Source organism: Rutilus rutilus (assembly GCF_951802725.1).
Source record: "Rutilus rutilus genome assembly, chromosome: 17".
Taxonomy (NCBI): Eukaryota; Metazoa; Chordata; class Actinopteri; order Cypriniformes; family Leuciscidae; genus Rutilus; species Rutilus rutilus.
Genome location: NC_140230.1, coordinates 33,431,693 through 33,456,063, shown reverse-complemented (window position 1 = coordinate 33,456,063; position 24,371 = coordinate 33,431,693). Strand labels below are relative to the sequence as shown.

The window sequence follows — 24,371 nt, the reverse complement described above, 5'->3', positions numbered from 1 at the left end:
AGAAACTCGAACAGCGCTGCATTTTTGGCCTATTTGGCTTGCCATAGCGGCTCTACGCCCGGCGCTGCATGCAAACCAATGAAAATACACGGAATTTTCTGTTTTCATCCAAAGTGTCTGCCATCTTTCTGCTTCGTACATGCATCGCTCTCTCTGATGCTGTGCAGCTGATATACTAGTGTTCATGCATTTGCCGCGTCCAGATCCGGAGAGCACACATGCATGGCCGTCATTCGTGCAGCAGACGCCAGAGAGAGAGAGGGAGAGAGAGAGAGAGAGCGAGCGAGCGAGAGAGCGAGAGAGAGCTGCTAACAACATCACGGTAATCAAAGGTGAATCCGGGACAGAGAGGAAACACGCCGATCTGCTGATCTCACGTGCATGGCTTCAACGTTCGGCTGTCGGACTCTCAGTAAACATGATGTGAATTACAGAATGCATTTCCGCATGATCAACGAACAGCAGGTGGAGGACATCACCATCGAGTTCTTCTACAAACCACACACTATCACACTGCTGACATGCACCGTGCTCAGCCTGATGTACTTCGCGTTTACGCGGTGAGTGACGCACAACCCTAAAGCCACACAAAGAGTTGCAATAACGGCATGTCACTTTAGCAACACGGCATTTCAATTCGAAATCTGTCTTTGGTGGCTTTTAGTGCATGTTTGTTGTTTTGAGGTCAACCTATATGCGTGTGTATTTCTAAAGTCGACGAAAACGATCTTCTATCGAAGTGCGAATATCACTTCCGGGAAAACGGACAAAAATATTAATGACGTCATCGTGCACTTGGGGACATTTTTTTGGTTCAATAAAATGCTTTCTAGAAAGACATTGTCCCTCCCCCCTGATACCACCATTTTCTATAAGTAAGGAAGTAGCAAATCATGGTTCACGTCTGTGATGCAAACATTATAATGTATTCATAGGATATTTAAAGTCGGCAATGAAACAGAAGTTGCAATAATCTTTTCTTCCCTATTGTGACATATATAAATGAAACGGCTTCTGAAACACGAAAAAATGTAGGGTGGTTATGTCCATTAGAAAGAATTATTGGATGGTTGTGGTTTGCTATTGGTGGATCTCATGTGAGTGACAGGTTGCCACGCCCTCGCGCCAGTAAACGCATCATCAGAGACGAGATGAGCTGCAAGAGGGAGGGGAAGTTATTCTGCATAAAGATTACGAGGCACATGATTAAATAATAAAAATATATTCCATTTAAAAAAAAGAATTTTCCATTTTAATTTTATGATGGTGACTTTAAGTTACAGTTGGCAGTTTTTGGCCTTTGTACTGTCTTAATAAATATTACTGGTCTTTAATGTAAACAATTGGTCTGTGCATTTGTATTTTTTATTACAAATATAATAGAACCAAGTCCCGACCTTGCAATTATTATTATTTTTTTTATATTATACACGGATGTGTGTCACAATGTGGAAGAAAGGATCTGTCACTACGTTTTATTTCATCATTACATTAAAGGAATTTTTGCAACTGAGCACAGGCAGAATACGTGGAAAATATTTGTTGAAAGCAGAAGCGGTAGTTTCAGTTCCGGAAAAGTTAGTTCAGGAAAAGACATTTTTCATGCTTTTGTTTTGAAATTTTAAATAAAACGACATTTATTTATGTGATGTGGCTGACTACGTGCATCTACTGTTTTTTTTGGTGTGTAAAGCCGATGGTGAAATAGAAAGAGGAAGATCGTCTGTTTGTGCTGGTGAATTTGAGTGTATGACCACATGTTTCCGTTGCAGAGATGATGGAAACCATGACAATAACCTGTGGGTGGGCCTCATCCTGGTCATCTCGTTTTTCTTGATCATCAGCGTCCTTGCCTTCCCAAACGGTAAGAGTCATGAACTCGGGCTGGTATCGGAGAGCTCCAGCGTTCAGGCCATAAGTGTTTTATGATCATGGTCACATGGTTCTTCTGTTCAGATTCATAACTAAGGCTGCATGATATTGAAATAAAATTGATATTGCATTGCAATATGCATTAGTGAGATCGTACAGGCTGCGATTTAATTAAATAAATATGCCCTTGCCTACTTCAGAGCGAAGCGCAGCATTTACACACCTGATATTATGAGCTGCATGCGTGTCAATGAACACAGTGCTGAGCTTAACTATGAAACTTTATTTAGTGCCAACCCGTCAAAATAAAAAGTTGATAGGTTACCGTTTAAAGAGATTATTCATCAAATTCAAATCAAATGATTAATTAAATGAGTGTTGTAATTTTACACTAGAATAAAATTATTATTAATTCTCTATTTTTGTTTTGTTTTACAGTACAATTATATTACAATATTGTTTTCTTTAAGATTTTAATTTAATTAAATTAAGGTATAATCCACGACTAGCTGTGTATTAATCTATTTTAATGCACGACGCAGAGGCAAAGAACCATGGATTATGACGTTTATACCATGGTTATTTGCCAGCATTGACAACTCAAAGTTGTTATTGATGTTTGCCTCGCAATATTTGACGGAAGGGTAAAACTGACAGTTGTTTTTGTCAATTATGGTTAGATCTAGCATTCCTCGTGCTTTCAGTAATTTTCCGCTTTTTTTAATTATTCATTTTATTTTCTATACCGATTAACTCCCCAACAAATTCCCCCAACTCACTCTACAATGATTCATTCTTTTCTAGCTATTTATGTCATCTGGTGAGAAATCCAGTGTCTCTTCCATATTGCAATATATTTCACAGAAAAACACAATTTTGCAATGTCATGTTTTTCCAGTATCATGCAGCCATAATCATAACTCTCTTATAACTCTATTCATAAATTTCTTTTCAGGTCCGTTTACTAGACCCCATCCAGCAATATGGCGTATAGTGTTCGGTGAGTGGATCAGATGTGTTTATGTGACCTTGATGGCCAATTATGAAGCTTAATGATAAACATACACTGTGAGATGCTTTTTAAACGTGAATAAATGATGAGGTCGTGTCTAAGTGGGTTAGAGTGTGTTACCATTAAAGTGATTAATGGGTTCATGTAATTTTCCACCTTCATCTTTTCTGAAGTGCATGTTTTATGTTGTTGTACAGGATTGAGTGTGCTGTACTTCCTCTTCCTCGTTTTCATCATCTTCCTGAACTGGGAGCAGGTGAAGTCCGTCATGTACTGGCTGGATCCCAATCTTCGCTATGCCAAACGAGAGGCTGACATCATGGTCAGTGACGTTCAGGGAAATATGACTCAGTTTTGTTATTAAAGAAGTAGTTCACCCACAAATTAGTATAATGTCATTATGATTAAGCCCTAAAAAGGACAAAATATTTTCTCTTCTGTCAGAGAGAAACCATACAAATATGGTGTGTGTGTGTATATATATATTACACACACACACAACATATTTGTATGGTTTCTCTCTGGCAGAAGAGAAAATAATTTGTCCTTTTTTATATTTATATATATATGATTTTTCAAAGTTGTAAATAAAACAGATTATTGTAGTGTTTTACAAGAAAATACAATTTAATACTACTTCTAAATTTCACATTTAATTAAATGTTTTACTTGCCTTTCCTTTGTGATTAACTGTGACATTTCTGAGTGAGAATTGTTTCTACTCCAATTTTCTTCAGTGGAAACAAAGCACATCAAAATCAATTAAACTTGAACTAAAATTTCAATAATAATAAAAAAAAAAACATTCAAACTCTCCATGAAAACAATAATAGTATCTCAATGATACTAAAATAAGTCACAAATCTCAGAATGATGCATTATGTTCAGTTGAACTTTGTTAAGCCCACAATAGCAAATTTAAGCGAGTGTTGTGTCACTGATGTCCTTCTGGTGTTGTGGTGATTGACAGGAGTATGCGGTGAACTGTCATGTGATCACATGGGAGCGAATCCTCAGCCACTTTGACATCTTCGCTTTCAGTCATTTCTGGGGTTGGGGCATGAAGGCTCTGCTCATCCGCAGCTACGGCCTGTGCTGGAGCATCAGCATCACCTGGGAGCTCACCGAGGTAAACCTCTGCAACTCATGGGATTCCTGCGGCTCATTATCTTGTTTCGATGCATGGCTTCACATATAACATGTAGTGCTGGGCGGTATACCGGTTCATTCCGAATACCGGTGTTTATTTTTGTTATGATATACATTGGGAACGCGGTACGGCGCGACACTGTTAGGGCACAGCTGTATGTTTTACTAAGCGTGACGGTGAAGATCAATAGGTTAAACCAGGGGTTTTCAAACTTTTTGTGTGTGTGGACCATATTTGTAATCAAGAATTTTCGCGGACCACCTCATAATACACATAATAAAATATGTCTACACAGAGTCCTACCTGAATTAATCTGCACCTCTAAATAGGCTTACTAGCTCTAAAACTATCATTGGTCATTGTTTGGCTCGAGGTCTAATAACATGTATCTTATTATAATGCTGTTATGATGATTCGCAGAAGACAATGTATGATAATTCACAACTAATGAGCATTTGATATTGTTCAGAGTCTGGCTTCAAATAATTGCTCTCATTTTAGCTTTGGTTCAAAACCTAGTTAATTTAGCAATCCCAGAATTCATTGTGAAATGCGCAGTGAAAAACAAACCATCCAAGATGAAGGACGAAGTGAGAATTTATCAATATTACTCACGTCATCCTTCATCTTAAATGTTTTTATATATATATATATATATATATCGAGACTGGCTCCAAATTATTTAGTGAGAAATATTGCTAAATATAATTAAATATGAATAATAATTATTATTAAGCAGGACTCCAGACTGCGACCAAACGGTCGCATTTTGAGACCTTTTTGAATACATTTTGTTAGAGGTTGCACAAGAGCTGCCTTTTATGTTGCATATGAGAAACCTAAAACATCAATACAATCGAAAGCGAAACGAAACCGCTCTACTCATTTGAGCTGCGCTGTCTAAACGGTCCGAGCTCAGAACAGGTTTTCACAGGCTGATCTCGATCACGCAACACTGTTACTACAAAGTGCTGAGAGATCTAGTGAGAAAGCGTTTGAATTTGTCTTTCCATTTGTTCAAGGTCGGCGCAGAATTCTCTGTAATAAACCACAGATATCAGATCAAACAGCACTGACATTGAAACCGTGAGCATTGTGCCATGAACGAACGAGTTATAGAAGGCTTTTCAGTCCACAAATCACCAACATTCACCATGGATTTAATGTAGCACTAGCAATGCTAACTGTAACCATGGTATTGTGGCAGAAATAGTCTAATGTTTTTACGTTATTCATTTTAGGGTTTGTACAACCTTTTAAGAGTGATATTTAAGCACTTTTCAATGCTTTTTCCAGCACTTCAAATCTCTAAATATTATCCAATTTAAATGTTATTTTTATTAACATTTTTAAATATTTTTTTCCCATGTTTTCACATTCAAAGTTCTTTTTTTTTCTGCATCTCAACTCAAGCTCGGTGCTTTACTGTCAAATGTAAAATATTATGAGTTGCTGCACTTATTATTGCAAAACAATAGTGATTTTATGATTAAATTACCTTTATGATTAAAAATCCCCCCAGCGGGTGGGATCTACTAACAACGTGATACTGTAATATGCATAAAACATGCATCAAACAAAATAGTTAACTCAAGTAGTTTATTACCATATTGTGGTATTTAATTGAATGAATTATCATTTACATCTGAATATGTTAATAAACTACTTGAGTTAACTGCTTTGTTTGATGCATGTTTTCACATTGCTAGTTTGAAAGATGTTAATGGCAAACGCAGTTGAAATCAATGTTGAGTCGAGTCTCTTGAAGAGCACACAATAATGCACAAATATAATCTCTCCATACAGTTGTTCTTCATGCATCTTCTTCCTAATTTTGCGGAGTGCTGGTGGGATCAAGTAATCCTGGATATTTTGTTGTGTAACGGAGGAGGCATCTGGCTGGGAATGACTGTCTGCCGTTTCTTAGAGATGCGCACGTATCACTGGGCCAGTATCAAGTAAGAGATCTGATTCATTTCAAACTGGATTTTGCAGCATTTGCAGTGGCTAGAAACTGTGCAAACTGTGTTTTTCTGCTGAACAGAGACATCCACAGCACCACGGGCAAGATCAAACGTGCAGTTTTACAGTTCACGCCTGCCAGCTGGACATACGTGCGCTGGTTCGACCCCAAGTCTTCCTTGCAGAGGGTGACGGGAGTCTATCTGTTCATGATCATATGGCAGGTTAGTAAAATTTGCGTCTTAATCAGCCAATGTTAAGAAATAAAACGGGTTTAATTTTGGTTCAAAACCTGATTAGTTAAGCAATCCCAGAATGCATTGTGAAGATGGAGGGTTCATCCTCTTATATAGTGAGACCTATTGATAAATATATGTAAGGGATGATCCACGGCTCACTGTGCAATCAGTTATTTTGTTACAGTTTTAATGCACACCCAAACAAACGCATCCCTCTACGAAACTCCGCCTCCAAAACTCACACTCCAATCCTAACAGCCGAGTCGGTCTCGAACCCCGATCCCCCTGCGAGCGAGTCGAGTGCACTAACAATGACTCTAAACACCGCGTTCACTAGCAGTCGTCAGCGCGACTCTCTCTAACTGGCCTCCGTTACACACACAATCCAAGAGAGGATGTCTCAGGGTTCTCAAGTTTTATCAAAAGCTTGGAGTGAGATCACATGCGGTTAGGGGAGGAGCCCTAATGGAGCCCCGCCCCCGCCCCCCAATTTTACCCATTGTTCATAATTAACCAGCACAAATTGAAATTATAACAATTGGTAAATCTGATAAATGACAGAGCAATTAATCACATCAAATATACTCTTAAATGTTATATTTCAAAATTACAAATATACAAAAATATAACAAATTGCTCCAAACAGTTTGGAAAAACAAATCTTTTTGCATTTTGAATGTGTCTAGTCGTAATGGTATAATGATTTATTGTGTGGTGGGACATTGTGAACAAATGACATAGTATTAAGGTGTGTGTATAAGTATGGCCTGGTAAACCTTACATTATGGGGACAAAATGTCCCCACAAGGACGGCAATATCCGAAATCCTTGTTCGTGTGGGGAAATTTTTTGGTCCCCATGAGGAAAACGGCTTATAAATCAAAAAAGTTATGTTTTTTTGAAAATGTGAAATTGCAGTAAGTTTTCTGTGATGGGTAGGTTTAGGGGTATGGTTAGTGTAAGGGAATAGAATAACGTTATACAGTTTGTACAGTATAAAAATCATTATGTCTATGGAAAGTCCCCATAAAAAATTAAAACACTACATGTGTGTGTGTGTGTATGTGTGTACACAAGAGTACACACTGCAGCTTATGAAATGTGTTTTGTGTTGTAAGTGTTTGTTGCACATTTTGACGCCTTGATAACATTGATATATTTAATGTTCTGGCCTAAAAATGTTAGACGAGCTTTCTTAATTCCAACTTACCTTCTCCATCAAGACGTGTGTTCGCGTGATGTTGTTGGTTACTTAGTAACGAACGTACGGCGGCCGAGAATTTTCCGTCAACTTCCGTGTGTTCGCGCCTATGGTTCGCGCATCTATGTAACGAACGCAATCTGGCCGAGATACGTGCTGGCGGCAGGAAACTTCACTTTGTGTGCCTGCGCTCGTATACAACGTTATATATAAAGCTTGCAGGACAACTTGGTTGGCATTGCCTTTTCAGCGTGAGAAATACACGGTGTGGCGTGTGAGCGTGTGAACTGGTTGAATTGCGTGTGTCTCACGGCCAATGCGTGAGACTTGAGAACCCTGATGTCTGTTTATCATAGCAGAAGCGCATCAGAATAATGCGTCACGAACGAACGAACGAATGACAAGGAAGCACAAAAAATGAACGCACAGTACACAATAGTAATTACAAACAAGAGTTGGTTGTTAGTTGCCAACAGCACAGCAGCTCTAGCCTGACGTCGTCATACTCAGATTCTAGTCAGAACATGAGTCTGATCCTGCTCCATTGGGCTGTGATTATGGGCCGTGTTTCAACCGAAAGCCTCTGCACTCAATTGGATAGACCTGCAACCAATCAGAGCGACTGAGTAAGTGACGTATGTTCTTCATTCATCTTTCCGATCGACAAATGCCTTGATAACGGTTCTCTGATCCTCTTTTAAAATAATGTGCTGTCAGTATCTTCTATAACAGACGCGATGGCGGAATCTACACATCTCAATTCTCCAGCGGCAGCCATCAAATGAATTAAACCCAAGCGCCCTTTGGTGACGTGGATGATTACGTTACTGTTGATCATCTGTCCAACATCGTATAAAGCCCCCCCCTGACAATTTGATTGGTCCGAACAGCTCTGGTTCGAGCATAGTTGCTCCACAACGGATCAAGTCCAGACCGAACTTCCCGACCTCAAATGTTGTTGGGGGCGGGGCTAAGTTCGGCTGGCATCCAGGCTACAGCAGCTCCAGACACACAATAGCCCTATTCGGACGGGACTAGGTTAACATGGAGAGGTGGGGTAAAGTAATTATTACCAGAGCTTCTCTGTGATTTTAGTCCAGTCCGAATGTGCCATCTCAGTGATCATCACGGACAATGTCAGTAAAGATTACGGCGACTTTTACCTTCAGTAAAAATGTCCAGAAAAATGACCTCAGGTAATACTAATCCCGTGTGAATAGACCCGCTGTAAATAAATACGTAAAAGTACTACTAAAAGTAGTTTTCTGTGGTTTTTCAAGTATGGAGATGCTTGAAAAAATATTCAGTTGCGTTCTAGATGCTGGGACGAGTCTGTGGCAAGTGTTTTCCACACACCATTCAGATCAGAAAGAAGATCGAAAGCACTTGTTTGAGACACAAAACATCTTTTAGCGTTAGCTAAGTGCCTATTATCAACACAATCCAATCTGAAGTTAATTAATACATCGTTCGACCGGACATAACTGTTTTATAAATATAAATATAGGTTATATGTGTTTGCGCACGTGATATCAGGAAGCAGACATGTAGGGCTGCAGCTATCGATTCTTTTTGTAATCGATTAATCTAGCACTTTATCGATCGATTAATCGAGTAATCGGATAAATAAATTAGTGTGTTTTTAAACAACCAAAACAAATAATGCATAACGAAAATGATGTGGCTGTAAAATAATCAAGCATTTGGCTTTTATTTCTCAAAAAAAAATAAAAAAAATAAACAGAGCTATTTATTCCAACTCCAACATTTGGTTCCAAAACTAAGCCTATTTATTGTACTTTTTACCCATTTAGTGTTTATAAGTGCCAGTGCCAACAATTATATAACAATACAGTTAAGTCAACTTTATACTGTAAAACATGTATAACATGTAAAACTATGAATACGAACTTAAATAGTAAAGGCCATTTGGCCTTAGTTTTGTCTTCTTAATACAACATTACAAAAAAAGGATTGCACCTTCTGCAAATTACCCACCGGAGAACAAAAATAAATTAAATGAATATAAAATATCAAGCCAAACAGGTACACAATGTATACAATTTATAAAAAAATAAGTGTAGCTTTAAAAAGGGGAATGTTTTATTGCAAATATGTTAAAAAGAACAGCATTTTGTTTCTCACTTAGGCTAGTTGAAGTATATTAGCACGTTTTGTAGTAGGCCTATTATATTTTTTTGGTTATTGAAAATGTTCTATGCTCAATTACTTTGGTAGCCGATTATGTCTTCCCCAAAAGTACGAGTGGATTTGGAGAAGCAGGCTGGGGAGTTTCATTTTTTGTTGTTGTCTGTAACTATTTGGCAGACGTGACAAACAAGGTCTCGCAAAGACTGCAATGCAATATTTGTTCCTCCATCACGTCCCGGTGTATACAGTGAATGCATGCTGAAATTATTGTTGCGTGGCTACATAAAAGTTTGAGCATATGTGATGCATTGCCGCAATTGGTCTGACTGGCGCGTGAGAGAGACGAGGGTGCGTGTGTGTGTGTGTGTGTGTGTGTGTGAAGGGGTTCTTTTTTAGGCTATACTCTCTTGCAGTTGAACATGAATACATTTACTACTTTAAAACATCAAAGCTAAACATCATATCTAGTCAAACCGCATCACGACATCACTACAAATACAGTATGGGATTAAAATCAGCGAACATCAATGTATAGGCTTCGGCACGGGCGGAAATATTGGCGCTGGGTTAAAAAAAATGCGGGGGACAGAATCGTTACCTTGTTTCAGCGACGCTGGAAGGAAGCGATCCCAAACTTTATGGACATCTTTACTCTCCGCCATCGCGCCAACTAAATTCAAAATGTATCACGCGCTATTGTGCTTCCTGAACACTGAACAACGGTCCGTGTGAAATCAGATCCCTGCGCGTATAGTGCGCGTCATAGGAATTTAACGAGGCTTCGAGGCAGAGTTTTTGCCTCGAGGAATTTTTGTAATCGAGTAACTCGATGAATCGTTGCAGCCCTACAGACATGACTCTTTTATTTTCTGTGGTTTCTTCCATCTCTATTTCTGCAGTCTTTCTTCAGTTCAAATCTCCCTCTTGCTCGTCTCTCTCCTCCACCGCCGTACGCGGATACTAATGCTGATTGGCTACACGTTTGTTGTTGTGTCGGTCCTGCTAACTTCCAAACAGCGTATTTCAAAAACGACTTACCCCACCTTTAATAGTTAAATAATCATTCATTAAATACCACATTATATTAATTAAAGGGATAGTTCACCCAAAAATGAAAATTCTATCATTGTTTACTCACCCTCAAGTTGTTCCAAACCTGTATGAGTTTCTTTGTTCTGCTGAACACAAAGGAAGATATTTGGAAGAATGTTTGTAACCAAACAGATCTCGGTCCCCATTGACTACCATAGTATATTTTTTTTCCTACTATGGAAGTCAATGGGGACCGATATCTGTTGATTACAAACATTCTTCCAAATATCTTCCTTTGTGTTCAGCAGAACAAAGAAACTCATACAGGTTTGGAACAACTTGAGGGTGAGTAAATGATGACAGAATTTTCATTTTTGGGTGAACTATCCCTTTAACAGTATTTAAAAGTTGAATATTTGAACTTTTATGGTCAGCATAAAAAATAACTAGTTTGATTGGCTTTAACTAGCTCAAAAATGTGGGTCAAATGAGTTCTCTAGAGAGAACGGGCAGTCAGACTAAAAGTGCAGACTCGTTTCCATGGCGATGAAAGCACGCTCTTCATTCTCTATTGTGAGAGAGCGAGGCCGGTCTCTTCGCTCCCTATTGAGGGCCCTTTAAGTAGTAATTAAATGTCTTTGAAATGGGAATTCGGAGGAGGGGATTGTGTTCCACTTCAGAGACCGTGACCAAATTAGTTGACAACTGAATACTGGTTTTGGTGTCGTGTGAATCTCTGAAGCATAATCTGAACTAACTGCACTATGATTCTTATTACAAATGTAGCTTTTTTTTTTAATAAGTAGTCATATTTCCACTTCTTTTTGTATGATGGTTTAGAATAGATCATTAGCCTTGTTTTAAGTAGGTCAGGAAACAACACCACCATAAAAACAAAATGACTGCGTGCAACTTTTTTTTTTTTTATCTTGGTTGTTTATTATATCATCGCAAAACAAATAAAATATACTTGACAATAGGTATATCAAAAAGTCAGTTTGAAACCATCCATGCATTTCTTTATCAATATTTGCTAGAATTATCAATATTTCTAATACAAGTTTGATGTGACAGTCGCAACAAAAGGCAAATTAACAGGTTCGTATTAACAGATTCATTCAAATTCATTCTTTACTGAACTTTATTAAATGTAAAATTGCATTTAGGTTTTCTTTTGGTTTATTAAATTATTGGTATACTTCTGCAGTTCTGTTTTGTTTCAGTTCTCAAGGGTCATTGGATTTAGTTCAATGCATAAAATATATATTCTCTCTCTCTCTCTCTCTCTCTCTCTCAAGCTAACAGAGCTGAACACATTCTTCCTGAAGCACATCTTTGTGTTCCCAGCATGCCACGCTCTCAGCTGGTGCAGAATTCTGTTCATCGGTATCATCACTGCCCCCACCGTACGGTAGGTACACGTATAACAATATATAACAAAATGCCATTCCCAACTCGTTTTACTTCCAAAGTTTGATGTATTTCAGAGTAAAACATGAAAAAATGAAGGGTGGAACAGATTTTGTAAATAACTAAGAAAAATGTGTGTCAAAACAACCAAGTGGTTCACACCACAAGCGCTCAGGGTTGTTTATAGTAATGATCTTTCAACGCTACATCCTTTAGCCAGACGTGCTTTATTTAAACCCTTTCTGGTCAGTGTGTGTTAATTCTCTCTCTCTCACTGAAGACGTAAAGCGCTACATTAAGAGCTGTGGATGACGCTGTTATTTTAACAACAGTAGCTGAAACACAATAGATACTTTTGCTAAAACTCTGCTGAAAACGAGAATACAGTTCTACAGATGACTCTTGACCGTTTAAAGGAATACTTCACAGATTAGCATTAAGCTTTGTATCAGTAGAAACCCGGTAGTATTTTGGAATGACCGTGCTTCCCTCCCTCATGTCCCCCTGAGGTGAGAGATTTCTGTATTGTGTGTCTGGAAAAAAAACTCAGATGACGGAAAAATCGTCATTTAGCGTCATCAGAGGCCAGAGGCGAGAGACTGCAGCCAGTAGGAGGAGCTCGTTCCGCATGTCTTCAACCCGCCCATAGGGGGATCTCACGATAAAACGCCGTCTTTTCAGTTTCGAGTCGACTAGTAGCCTAGTTGTGTAATTTCTTCCGATACTGCCCTCTGTAACCGGTAGGTGTGGCTTGGGAGTGGCCTCGTATGACAGCGAAGCAAGTGCATTCTGGGAGTTGTTGTCTTTCATCCACATGAGCCAAAAATACATTTTATGGCTTTTCTCAGTCTAGAAGGCACCAACCTCTAAAATAATTTCACATTTCTACTACATAAATGACCCAATTTAAATACACATTCATCTTTCCAGCGGTGAAATATCCCTTTAATTCATTGAGTATTTCAGTAACATCTGAGCATTCTGGTTTCTAAACTTGTTGTAGCGTCCAGTCTAAACTTGTTGTAACGTCCGCCTGTAGCGTCCAGTGTAGACACGGTGTCAGGTGCACATTTGGATAATACCAATATAAACAAATAAATGGCATGAATTAATAAAGGCAGATTAAATCCAGTGTGCCGTTTTTACATTCAAACCCACACAGATGAAGCCGTCAGACGCAGCTCCATCTAGTCCGGTTCAAATGGACTTCAACATGCAGGAATCATGCAGCCATGCACTGATCATGTGACAGACTGTCTTTCATCCACATGAGCCAAAAATACATTTTCTGGCTTTTCTCAGTCTAGAAGGCACCAACTTCTAAAATAATTTCACATTTCTACTACATAAATGACCCAATTTAAATACACATTCATCTTTCCAGCGGTGAAATATCCCTTTAACTAAACCAGGTTTGAGACAAGTTAACACGTGGCGCCTTAAGATGGTTTTTTTCCCCCATACATTTATCATTATTACTAGGCATATTAAGATAATTTTATAATAAACAATGTAATAATTAAAAAAATGATTTAGAGATGGCAAAGGAAGACAAAAAAACTAAGTTAACTTTGTTTTGTGCTCATGATGAGAGTTTTGATTATGCACGTTGTTTGGTTTTAGTAGTTTATTACTTTGACTAAAGTATTTTTCCTGAGGTAAACCTGCACCTCCAGTAGGTGTTCTCAGTCCCAAGGCCTTAAATAAAAAAATATTATGATTAAATTAGCCTGATTAAAAAAATCTGATCTTACCTTTTTATATTCATATCCGGTTGGGAGAAATCTATACTTTTTTTTTGTGGTAAATATTGTTAAAAATTCTTAGACATCACTGGCCAAGATTCTCATCTTTGACTATTTTGAGTGTAAACATTTAAAATAAAACACACAAAAAAAGACCAAACTAAAAAAGATTAAATATTTAATTTGTTTACCTGCATGTCATGTGACCATTAACTGATTTCAGAGAACCATGAGCATGCAAATGTGTTGTTAACTTATGTGAAATATTAACATAAAATCTCAGGAAGAGTTTGGGAATCACTCTTCTAAAACAGTATGAAGAGAATCGGCAGCAAGACCCAGAACATGTATTAAAGGATCATTTTGACTTTGATTATTCATGTGTACTGATGCATTTCTGTGGTTTGCTCTACAGGCAGTATTATGCGTACCTCACGGACACACAGTGCAAACGGGTCGGGACACAATGCTGGGTGTTCGGGTGAGTTCAAACCTGTGAAAATGACTTGTGTGAAGCCGCCTCCCATGTGGTCCACTGTAATGCACGAGTAACGGTAGTACGTTTTTCAGCGAGCACTGATGTTCATGCATGTGTCACACCAGTGTTTGAGGTAAAAGCCTTGCAGGCTTTTCATTCAAATGAACGTTTAACCACAAAACCCGCATGAATGCTTGTGTTCCACAAGCGCTTTGGTGGGCTTCGCTGCTCTATTGTTATTTGCGTTATCTCAGATATAGGACAGTGACCTAGATTGTGTGCAGTTCAGGTTCATCTAACGATCATCTAGACTTCATATAACATCCGTCAGCTTTACGTTGCACAATCAAGGTCCAGTAGAAACGCTCTTGTCTTCTTTCCAACAGGGCAATAGCTTTCCTGGAGGCGTTAGCCTGCATTAAATTCGGACAAGACTTGTTTTCCAAGACGCAAATTCTCTATGTGATTTTGTGGCTCTTGTGTTTGGTGAGTTCCTGCTCTTTTTGTCTTCACTTTGAGCTTTTCATTGCATCAATATGACTCTGATTTCTACTCATTCAGCAAAAACTTGAACGCAAAGCTATTTTTGGCATCTATGGGAGGAGATTTCCTGAAAATAGTCTTTTCAGAAAGTGCTTTTGTGTGAACACAAAAGCTGCTGATGTGTAATTGATTGAGTCTTTGTTTCTGTCTCTCATCTGAAGGCTTCCATCACATTCCTGTGTCTATATGGGATGGTCTGGTATGCTGAAAACTACGGACCCAGAGAGAAGGTGAGTCACGGCTTTGTCATCATTTACTCGCGCTAAAAGGATAAAACGGGAGAGGAGGAGTCTGTAACTATTTAGAATTTTCTGACCCCATTGGCAGATATTTTTCCTTGTTTCTTAAATCAATTTGCATCTCAAGTAGATATATCTTGATTTTAAGAATGTTTATATATTTGTAATTGAAAATAAGAAAGAAAATATTTTTTCCCCCTCAAACAACACTTGTATGACTTCAGAAGACTTTTGGACTACTGTTATGATACTGTTAGGGGCCTTTCACATGTCTTTGCATCTAAAAATGCGAGACACAGCGCTCAGGAATGTTTTTTTTTTTTTAAACGCAGCGCACAACATGAGGGTGTCAAAACGTGCTTTTGAGGCGTATATAACGGAAATAGCCAGACAGCATCTCTTTTTTTCTTTACAGGTGTGGTTGATTGTGATTTCACTTTTCTAACTTTAGTTAGTGTGTAATGTTGCTGTTTGAGCATAAACAACATCTAAACAACATCTAGACAACAGCAAAGTTACGACGCTCAAAGTTCAAAGCAAAGGGAGATATTTGCTTTTAAAGAAATTGCTTTTCAAGGACTACAACAAACGGCTGGTAGGAACTACAGGATATTCCTCCCGGGTTAGTGACATCACAAACCCTAAAATTTACATAAACCCCGCCCCCTGATCGCGATTTATAGATTATCAAGACAGAATATGCTAGTAAATGGCTAAAAGATAACTACACACAAGCTACATAAATTCATCAACTAACCATTCAGAAATGTTGTCTACATGTTGTCACTTCTTGAGTCTCTCTGTCTGACTTTGGTTTGAACATAAAACGCTAAAAGTTTTTGACATTTTCAGTGCATATCTGTGTGAGGTAAAAGGACACAAGCTGTTGTAGCTCCGCCCTCTGTGCCAGGAGCAGCAGCTCATTTGCATTTAAAGGGCCAGACACAAAACGGTGCGTTTTTGCTCACCCTCAAAAAGTGACAACTTTAACATGCTATATAAAAATATCTGTGGGGTATTTTGAGCTAAAACTTCACATACACACTCTGAGGACATTAAAGACATATTTTACATCTTGTGAAAAGTGCATTATACCACCCATTTAGGAAACAGGTTGTGATAATCGCTTGAAGAAATGTTTTATAATTCATGGTATCCGGACACAGCCACTATAGATGCTTTTTCACTGTCAGGCCAGTGCGAGCCATGGCTTTCAACGGGCCGGGCTGGGCAGGGCTAATAGCCTCGGACCTGTAGCACCGAACCCAAAAACATGCTGCGTAACACACCTCTATAGAACAAGGTCACACAAACCCATCGTTTCACCAACAAATGGAAGTTTTATCTGAAAACGAATCAGAAAGAAATCACTGGAAACTAGCGAGATCGCAAAACGAACATGATAAAAGCAGCCGTTTGTTGGCATTTCTGTTGTTTACTTAACTAGGCTATTACTTTATTTTTTAAATCTTTAACAATTACTAGTTTGCATAGGATATGATATTTAATCACCTAAAACCCTATCAGTTTGACAGAATTTTCTAAATCAAAGTGGTCAAACTAACTTGTTAATTTCCTGTCATCTCTTGGAAGGTTTTGTTCCTAATATCTGTCATTATTAGCAGAACACATTTTACACACGGGGAAACCCAATTGTTTAGTCAATAATTCAAGAAGGTCCCGACTTTAAAGCTCTTGATTCTGGCTTTTACCTGGCCTTATGAAAAAGTAACATAGGGTAACACTTTATTTTACAGTGTCTTTGTTACATATGTTACATGTACTTACCATAGCAATAACAGTAAATGATGCATAATTACATGCAATTAACCCTCAACCAAATCCTAATCCTACCCTAACCCTATAATAAGTACAAGTAGTTGCTTAATATTACACAGTACTTAAATATATAATTACACTGTAACAATGACACCTTAAAATAAATTTTAACCTTACCTAACATAGTTCTTGTAATTGTTTAACTATAGCATCTGTTACAATAAGGATATAATTAAGACCACTGATGGCTCCTCATTAGCATGCTTTGGCCAATGTTAACTTTTTTTCTTTCCTTTTTTCTCTATCCATAGCATTTGTTATGAAAAATAACTATAGCTAAAACATGGCACAGTTAAAATATAAATCTGTTCCCTTAACAGATTATCTCTTATAAATTCTACAACAGGTTAGTCAAAATTGACCACAATAAATACAATAGAACGTGAAAGTGTTGTCACGATACTGAAATTTCTAACTTACCTTGAAAAGTATCGATATTCGATACCATTTTCGATACCACGGGGAAAAAAATGTCAACTCACTGTCGGAGAGAGCAAGAAAGCAAAGCTAATATTGGTGTATCGATACTGCAGAAAGGAGTATTAGAATAGTTGCAGATATTTCAGGATCGATACACATCGAAATATCGATATTTTTGACAACTCGTGATAAATCCTAGTAAAGGTGGTCATGAGTAGTTTAAAAAGCTTCTAATTTATGTTGGCGAAGGATAATGTTTTCCCCTCTTTTGATCAGTCTTTTTAGTTTATGTGGCTGTTTTAGATCTTTTTATCATCCGCTATAGGAACGGCTCACACTTGGAGCGCGCAGGTGAACGTGCGCAGAGTACGGTGATTCGCGCGCCACGCATACACAATTAAATAAACCTGGCTTCAGGCTACGTTTACACATGGCCGGCTATTTTCATAAACGGACATTTCACCCTCTTCGTTTTCAAAAATAACATCGTGCACACCTGTCAGTTTTCAGAAAAGTGTTCGTTTACACGAACCCATGTATATATGCAGTCAAGAGCATGCCAAACCTGTAGGTGGCAGTGTAACGAGAAGCTCAAGCCCACGTTAGCCAATCAGAATTCCGAAAATAGCAACGAATCACTTCCTCTTTCTGGTCGCACTTTTGACGTTCTGTAAAGTTCTGTTGCATCCTGTGACGTCGGCTGCCGAAAACTCCGTTTTTCTCAGTTTACATGCAAACGTGCAAACAGAGTTTTACTAAATCTGGCTGGAGTTTTTAGAAAGAATCGTTTTCAGAGGCGAATTCTCCGTTTGCGTGTAAACGAAGAGCACAAACGAAGGGAAATAAAAAAAAAATAACCATGGACGTGTAAACGGGGCCTCAGTCATATTGCATATACTGTAAACGAAAGCTCGCAACGCTTGCCCCGCCTCCGGGGTCTTCTGATTGGTCCACTGTTTTGGATCTGACATTGAGTAGTGCTGCGTGTAAAAGAATAGTTTACCTTGACTCGCCGTATTAAAAACGCGGTGCTCATGTGCGATACACTGCAAAAGCAAGACGTGAGCATAAAGGCGGATTTATACTTCGAGTCGTAGCTACATCATAAGCTGTGTGTAGCACGCTTAACCTGACGTGCACCTTTCCAAAAACGTAACAACGCATCAATCTACGCAGACCACAAGGGCTGTGATTGGTCTGCTAGAACCCCTCCCTCTTACCCTGGAAATCCAGAGTTCTCGCAAGAGCACAATTTGAATTTGCTCAGTGAGTTGCTCTAGCATTGAGTAATGATGCTCATTAACTATGCCCTTGTAGCCGAGCTGCACCAATCACATCGGTTTATCTGATATAGGCTGGCCAGAGGCGAGCTAAACGGATGACGACAGCAGCACTAGTGACCGTGCAATCAGTGAGATTTTCAAATGCATGCTTGGTGCCGCCCCTCGAGTTGGGCGATTTCAGTTACTCGATGCCAGACCCTTAATCTTTCAGATTTGGGTCCGGATTTCCAGGCTACCTTCCTCGTGTAAAAAAATAATAAAATCTGCGGAAGTGTAGCATTTCCTCTTGCGACATAACTACGGTGAAAACAAAGATGTTATTTGATATTTAACAACTCAAGCTGCAAAAGTGGCTGTCTATTTCCCGCCATCACCGCTCCTGCTTCTCCGATAACATACTACACAACAAGCCGCTGCTTCTTCGGCTTTTGCCTTGATGCTGTGGGTTACACCATCAACATGCCCGTGGCGTGGACACTGCCTACTAGCGGACTGCAACGTTATACTTCTGCAACAACACAGAAGTATAAATGAAAACGACGCGTAGCCTATGGCTTAGGTCCGACGCAGAAGTAAATCAGCCTTTAATGGTCATAGACGTCCGTCTAACGCGTGTTTACATAGAAAAACAATGTAGAAGTAGCTCATTGGAATGGATAAACGCGTTCTATGTGAACAGGCTGTGTTTTCTCTCAGCACTAAAAATCATCCACTTAAGTTGCATTGAATACAGGCTTGGAATGACATGAAAGAATTTTCATTATATTGTTTCTTCCCCCATTATCAATTGTGACCTCAAACCCTGTTGCCTTTTAAATGTACATTTAAAAACTGACTTTACAGCAGGCTATACAAGCAGTGCTAAAGTGAATCTTAAGAGTTTTGCAATCTAAATCATGATGTTTTGACCTCCATAGAGCTTCTCGGAGTGTGAGGACAGCTTTTACTCTGAGCCGGGTGACGCCGTGTCTGAATGCAGAGGTAAACACTAAATCATTCACATCAGCATGTAGATTACCAGGACGTTAATGGCAGTTTACAGACTTCAGCGAGTCTAACCTGTAGTGTTGTGACCTCTTGTGGAGAACGAGCAGAAGACGCGTGTAGTTCTGAGACTTGGCAACGTCTTTAACACTAGAGTACTGTATATTGCATAGTATTTTATTTAATTTTTTAATATATGATAAGTGCATTTGTCACATTGGAAATGAAAGGTCAAGCATATTTTTATTGTGAATTTTGGCAAATGTATTAGATCATCCAGGCATGGGTTATTATTGTTGACTATAAAACTATTAAAAACATGAAATAAGGCTGAAATAAAATAGAAGTATTAGTCTATATAATTAAAAACCTAAGCTAAGCGGAAATTTGAAATGTTGCCTCAGCAATAAACCAACGAATTATTGACAAAAATAAATAAATAAATACAAACTATAACTAAAACTGAAATAAAAATAAATTAAACTTAAATAGAAATATTTGAAATAAAAAAAACAGAAAAATGATAAAAACACATAACAAAATTATTAAAAAGTAAACTAAAATGAGCATGAAAACTAAAAACATGAATAAAGTTAAAAAATATTATTAATATTAAAAATATGAATAAAACTAAAATAAATAAAATGCATAGCAAATTACATGCTATGTTCAGTATGCATGCTATATATTGTAAAAATGGTAAAATATCAGTATGCAACTCTGAATATATCTAGTGGAGTTCAAATTTAGGCGTTCGATTTTTCTAAATGTGCATGCATTATACTTTGCTTCTGTGCATGAACTGCTTCAGTGTTTCAACTCACACTGTAATGCAACTGTGCTGTAGGGGAGTTTGAGATGGACGGCACAACTTACTCTTCTACCAGGAAACGGAGGGACTCAGAACCGTCGTACAGAACCATCAACGGGGTGGAGAAATGAGTCCGTCTCCAGAAGGCTTTGAGCGTTTTTTTTTTTCCTCAGACAGGAACGTTTGCACAGGTGTCACTCCCGTTAATGGAGGGAACGTCAGATGACTGTGATTTATGAATGGTGAGATTGTCTCAGGTTTAGTTCGAACATTTCAGATATCAGAGCGCTTTGCAACGCTGCAGAACACTTTGATTAGGCAATACTGTGTGTCCGGTGTTTAGATGGCGAGCTCACTTTACCCGTTGAACTAGAGACTGGTTAACACTTTAGATCCCGAGCAGTGCTGTGAATCACCGTGTTCTTCAGTAGCATGCGTGACTCGGAAGTGTCGTTGACTTGTCACTGTATTTTATGTTATCAACAGTGTATTATATGCTAGCGATTTCAGATTATTCATATCATAATGTGTCTACAAATGATGTCAGATCAAGTCAACATGAAATCAAAATTTATTATTTTTACTTTAAAAACGCGTTCCTGGTCTTATTGTGCATGTTTCTCTGGCGCATGTTTTTTTTTTTTTTTTTTTTTTTTTAAATAAAACATCATTAAAATGTAATTGTAAAGTTTGGGGATGGTAAGATTTTATGTTTTTGAAAGAATGTTTCTGCTCACCAAGGCTGCGTTTATTTTAATCAAAAATACAGTAAAAACAGTAATATTATGACCGTGTAAAATAAGTGTCTTCTATTGTAATATATAGTAAAATGTAGTTTATTCCTGTGATCAAAGCTGAATTTTTCCAGTCTTCAGTATCACATGATCATTCAGAAATCATTCTAATATGCTGATTTGCTCCTCAAGAAACATTTCTGATTATCAATGTTGAAAACCATTGTGCTGCTTCATATTTTTGACCTTTGAACAGAAAGTTTCACATTTATTTCAAATTTAAATATTTGTAACGTTATCGATGTCTTTACTGTCACTTTGATAAGTTTAATGCATCCTTGCTGAATAAAGTATTCATTTCTTTAAAAAAAAATCTTACAGACCCCAAACTTCTAAACAGTAGTGCATGTCAGATAACAGAAGCAAAATGGTTGCAAGCATCATTTTAATGTTGACTCTATCTAGGAAAGACTGACCAGGCCAGTACTCTATCCAGACTGACTAAATCTGTTCACGATTGACATGAGTTGAATGTTTCTAGGTTAAGCTGCTTAAGATTGTAGATGAATGCAGGATCTAATAGATGCACAAGTGTTTTAACACTTTTAGTGGCTTCACTGATGTTTTAATGTGTGACGTTTGTTTTTGGTGTTTCTGCTTCTCCAGTGACCTTCTACAGCTGCTGTCGTTTTTATGTTCTCACCTGAGAGGCGTTTTTTTTTGCTTTTGCATGTCTGTGAAAATCATCTATATCAGTTTCTATAGAAGCTTGTTTTCCATGGGAAAAAAATAAAAAAGGTAATTATGGCTTTTTATCTCGCAATTGCAAGGAAAAAAAGAGTTGCGAATTTTTCATCTCGCGATTCTGACTTTTTTTTTTTTTTTTTTCTTAGTTCTGAGAAAAAAAGTATTGTGAGACATAAACGAATTGTGAGATATAAACTCAAAATTGCAAGAAAAAAGTCAGAATTGTGAGAAATAAAGAGATGAAGAATTCGCAATTCTGACTTTCTCGCAATCGCTGGTTTTTATCTCACAGTTCATAGTTTTTCCCTCAATTGTGAGTTTTTATAATTCGCAACTAAGTTTATATCACAATTTTGAGGAAAAAAAGTATGAATTGCTAGATGAAAAATTCGCAATTCTGACTTTTCTGAGGTGGCAATTTCTGAAATGTGTATATTTTTTATTTTTCAATTGCGTGTTAAGTCTATATAAGTTTTTCATAACTGTTTATAACTCGCAATTGTAGGCTACGTTTTTTTTACATTACAATTCTGAGAAAAAGTCAGAATTGCGAGATGAATTTTTTTTTTATATATACTATATTCAGTTTATATCTCACAATTCGAACTTTTTTTCTCGCGATTGTAAGTTTGTCAAGTTTTTATATCACGAAATTAAGTTTATATCTCACATTTCAGAGAAAAAAAGTTGTGATGGAAAAACTCACAAATCGAACTTTTGTTGAATTCTGACTTTTTTTTTTTTCCCTCAGAATTGATTTTTTTTTTTAATTGTGAGATAAAAAGTCGCAATCACCTTTTATTTTTTTTATTCCATGTGTTTGTTTAAAATGATCCTGTTCACCACACACCCTTAAACCAGTATTTAAGCCTTTTTAGACTGACGTTTAACACCGATATCGTGTGCCTGCATGCATGTTTAGGCTAACAACTATCACCTGTAACCTTTATTGCTTTGTGTGTGTGTGTGTGTGTGTGTGTGTGTGTTGTGTATAATAGTGTTTTTTTCCTGATATGATAACTAGAGAGCGGTGTGGCCGATATATGTGGTATCATTTAATATAATTTAAATGCAGTTATTGTAATATACACAAACTAAAATGTTTTGCACCCAATTTTTTCACAGTTTACTCCATTCAAACTAATATGTGTTGACTAATTTGAAACTCGTAGAAGAGCTATCGTTTCTGTTAATCGCATGTTTATCAGCTATGCCGATGATCTAAAAATGTTGGTAGGCTTATCGACCTGGTTGATATATATTCTTCCATTACTTGTGTTCATAATCCAACACCATGTCCTGTGTATTCATCGTGCTCAGACAACATATAGTTTTCTTCATTTCCGTATTAATGTCCTTCATGACAGTCTGTGGACAGTCGGAGCATCACGTGATTCTACATATCCATTTGCCAAAACACTTGTTTTGTGTCCGTTTAGTCACTGTGAAACATTTAAATGCCTTTTTTGTCATGCTTCTGATTTGTACATTTCACATAAATTGTAAACGAATCAGTGTTTGTCTTTTCAGTAATATTAAACGACTAGTTTTTGGTGAAGAATGGCACAACGTGACTGAACTTTGCAGCTTTTCAATATATATGACGTTTGTTTGTTTGCTCAGAATTTACATGCAACTACATGGGATGTAACAGAATTTTAAGATTAAATTTCATCTGTATCTCGTGACTTTGTGTTTTCATAATTGTGCATTTTTTTTAGTTTTGGGCTTTTCTGCCTTTTAATTCAAGGTGTCCTAACCAATACAATAAGTAATTTGTTTACTCTGAGCACAGCCAGTCAGATATGACATTTAGTATACAGTTGTTTGGATCGCATATATGTGACCCTGGATCACAAAACCAGTCACAAGTCACAAGGGTATATTTGTGGCAATAGCCAACAATATATTGCATGGGTCAAAATTATCGATTTTTCTTTTATGCCAAAAATCATTAGGATATTAATTAAAGATCATGTTCCATGAAGATATTTTGTAAATTTCCTACCGTAAATATATAAAACATTTATTTTTGTGAGTGAATGCAGCACAATCGCGAACATAAATGTAGAACTTTAAAGGCGATTTTCTCAATGTTTAGTTTTTTTTTGCACCCTCAGATTTTCAAATAATTGCATCTCGGCCAAATATTGTTGTATCCTAATGAACCATACACCAATGGAAAGCTTATTTTTTCATCTTTCATATAATGTATACATCTCAATTTCATAAAATTGACCCAGGTGACTGGATTTGTGGTCCAGGGTCATATATATATATATATATATATATATATATATATATATATATATATATATATATATATATATATATATATATATTATAAACAGTAATATTTTAAACTAATTTATTCCTATGATCAAAGCTGAATTTTCAGCATCATTACTCCAGTCTTCAGTGTCACATGATCCTTCAGAAATCATTCTAATATCCTGATTCACAGAGAGTTTATGCACTGGTGGAAATAACTGATGCACTTCACACTGTATGACTGTTTT

At 37.4% G+C, this 24,371-nt stretch overlaps 1 protein-coding gene across 1 annotated transcript; it reads left to right on the top strand.

Moving 5' to 3' along the window:
* ptdss1a (phosphatidylserine synthase 1a) lies at positions 1-23,540 on the top strand. The gene is made up of 13 exons (XM_084386197.1): positions 1-560; positions 1,773-1,864; positions 2,828-2,872; positions 3,082-3,206; positions 3,855-4,013; positions 5,841-5,992; positions 6,079-6,220; positions 11,918-12,030; positions 14,190-14,255; positions 14,639-14,738; positions 14,957-15,025; positions 19,494-19,557; positions 20,408-23,540. The coding sequence occupies exons 1-13, from the start codon at positions 382-384 to the stop codon at positions 20,500-20,502; spliced, it is 1,401 nt and encodes a 466-aa protein (XP_084242323.1). The 5' UTR covers positions 1-381; the 3' UTR covers positions 20,503-23,540.
* The last annotated feature ends 831 nt before the right edge of the window (positions 23,541-24,371 follow it).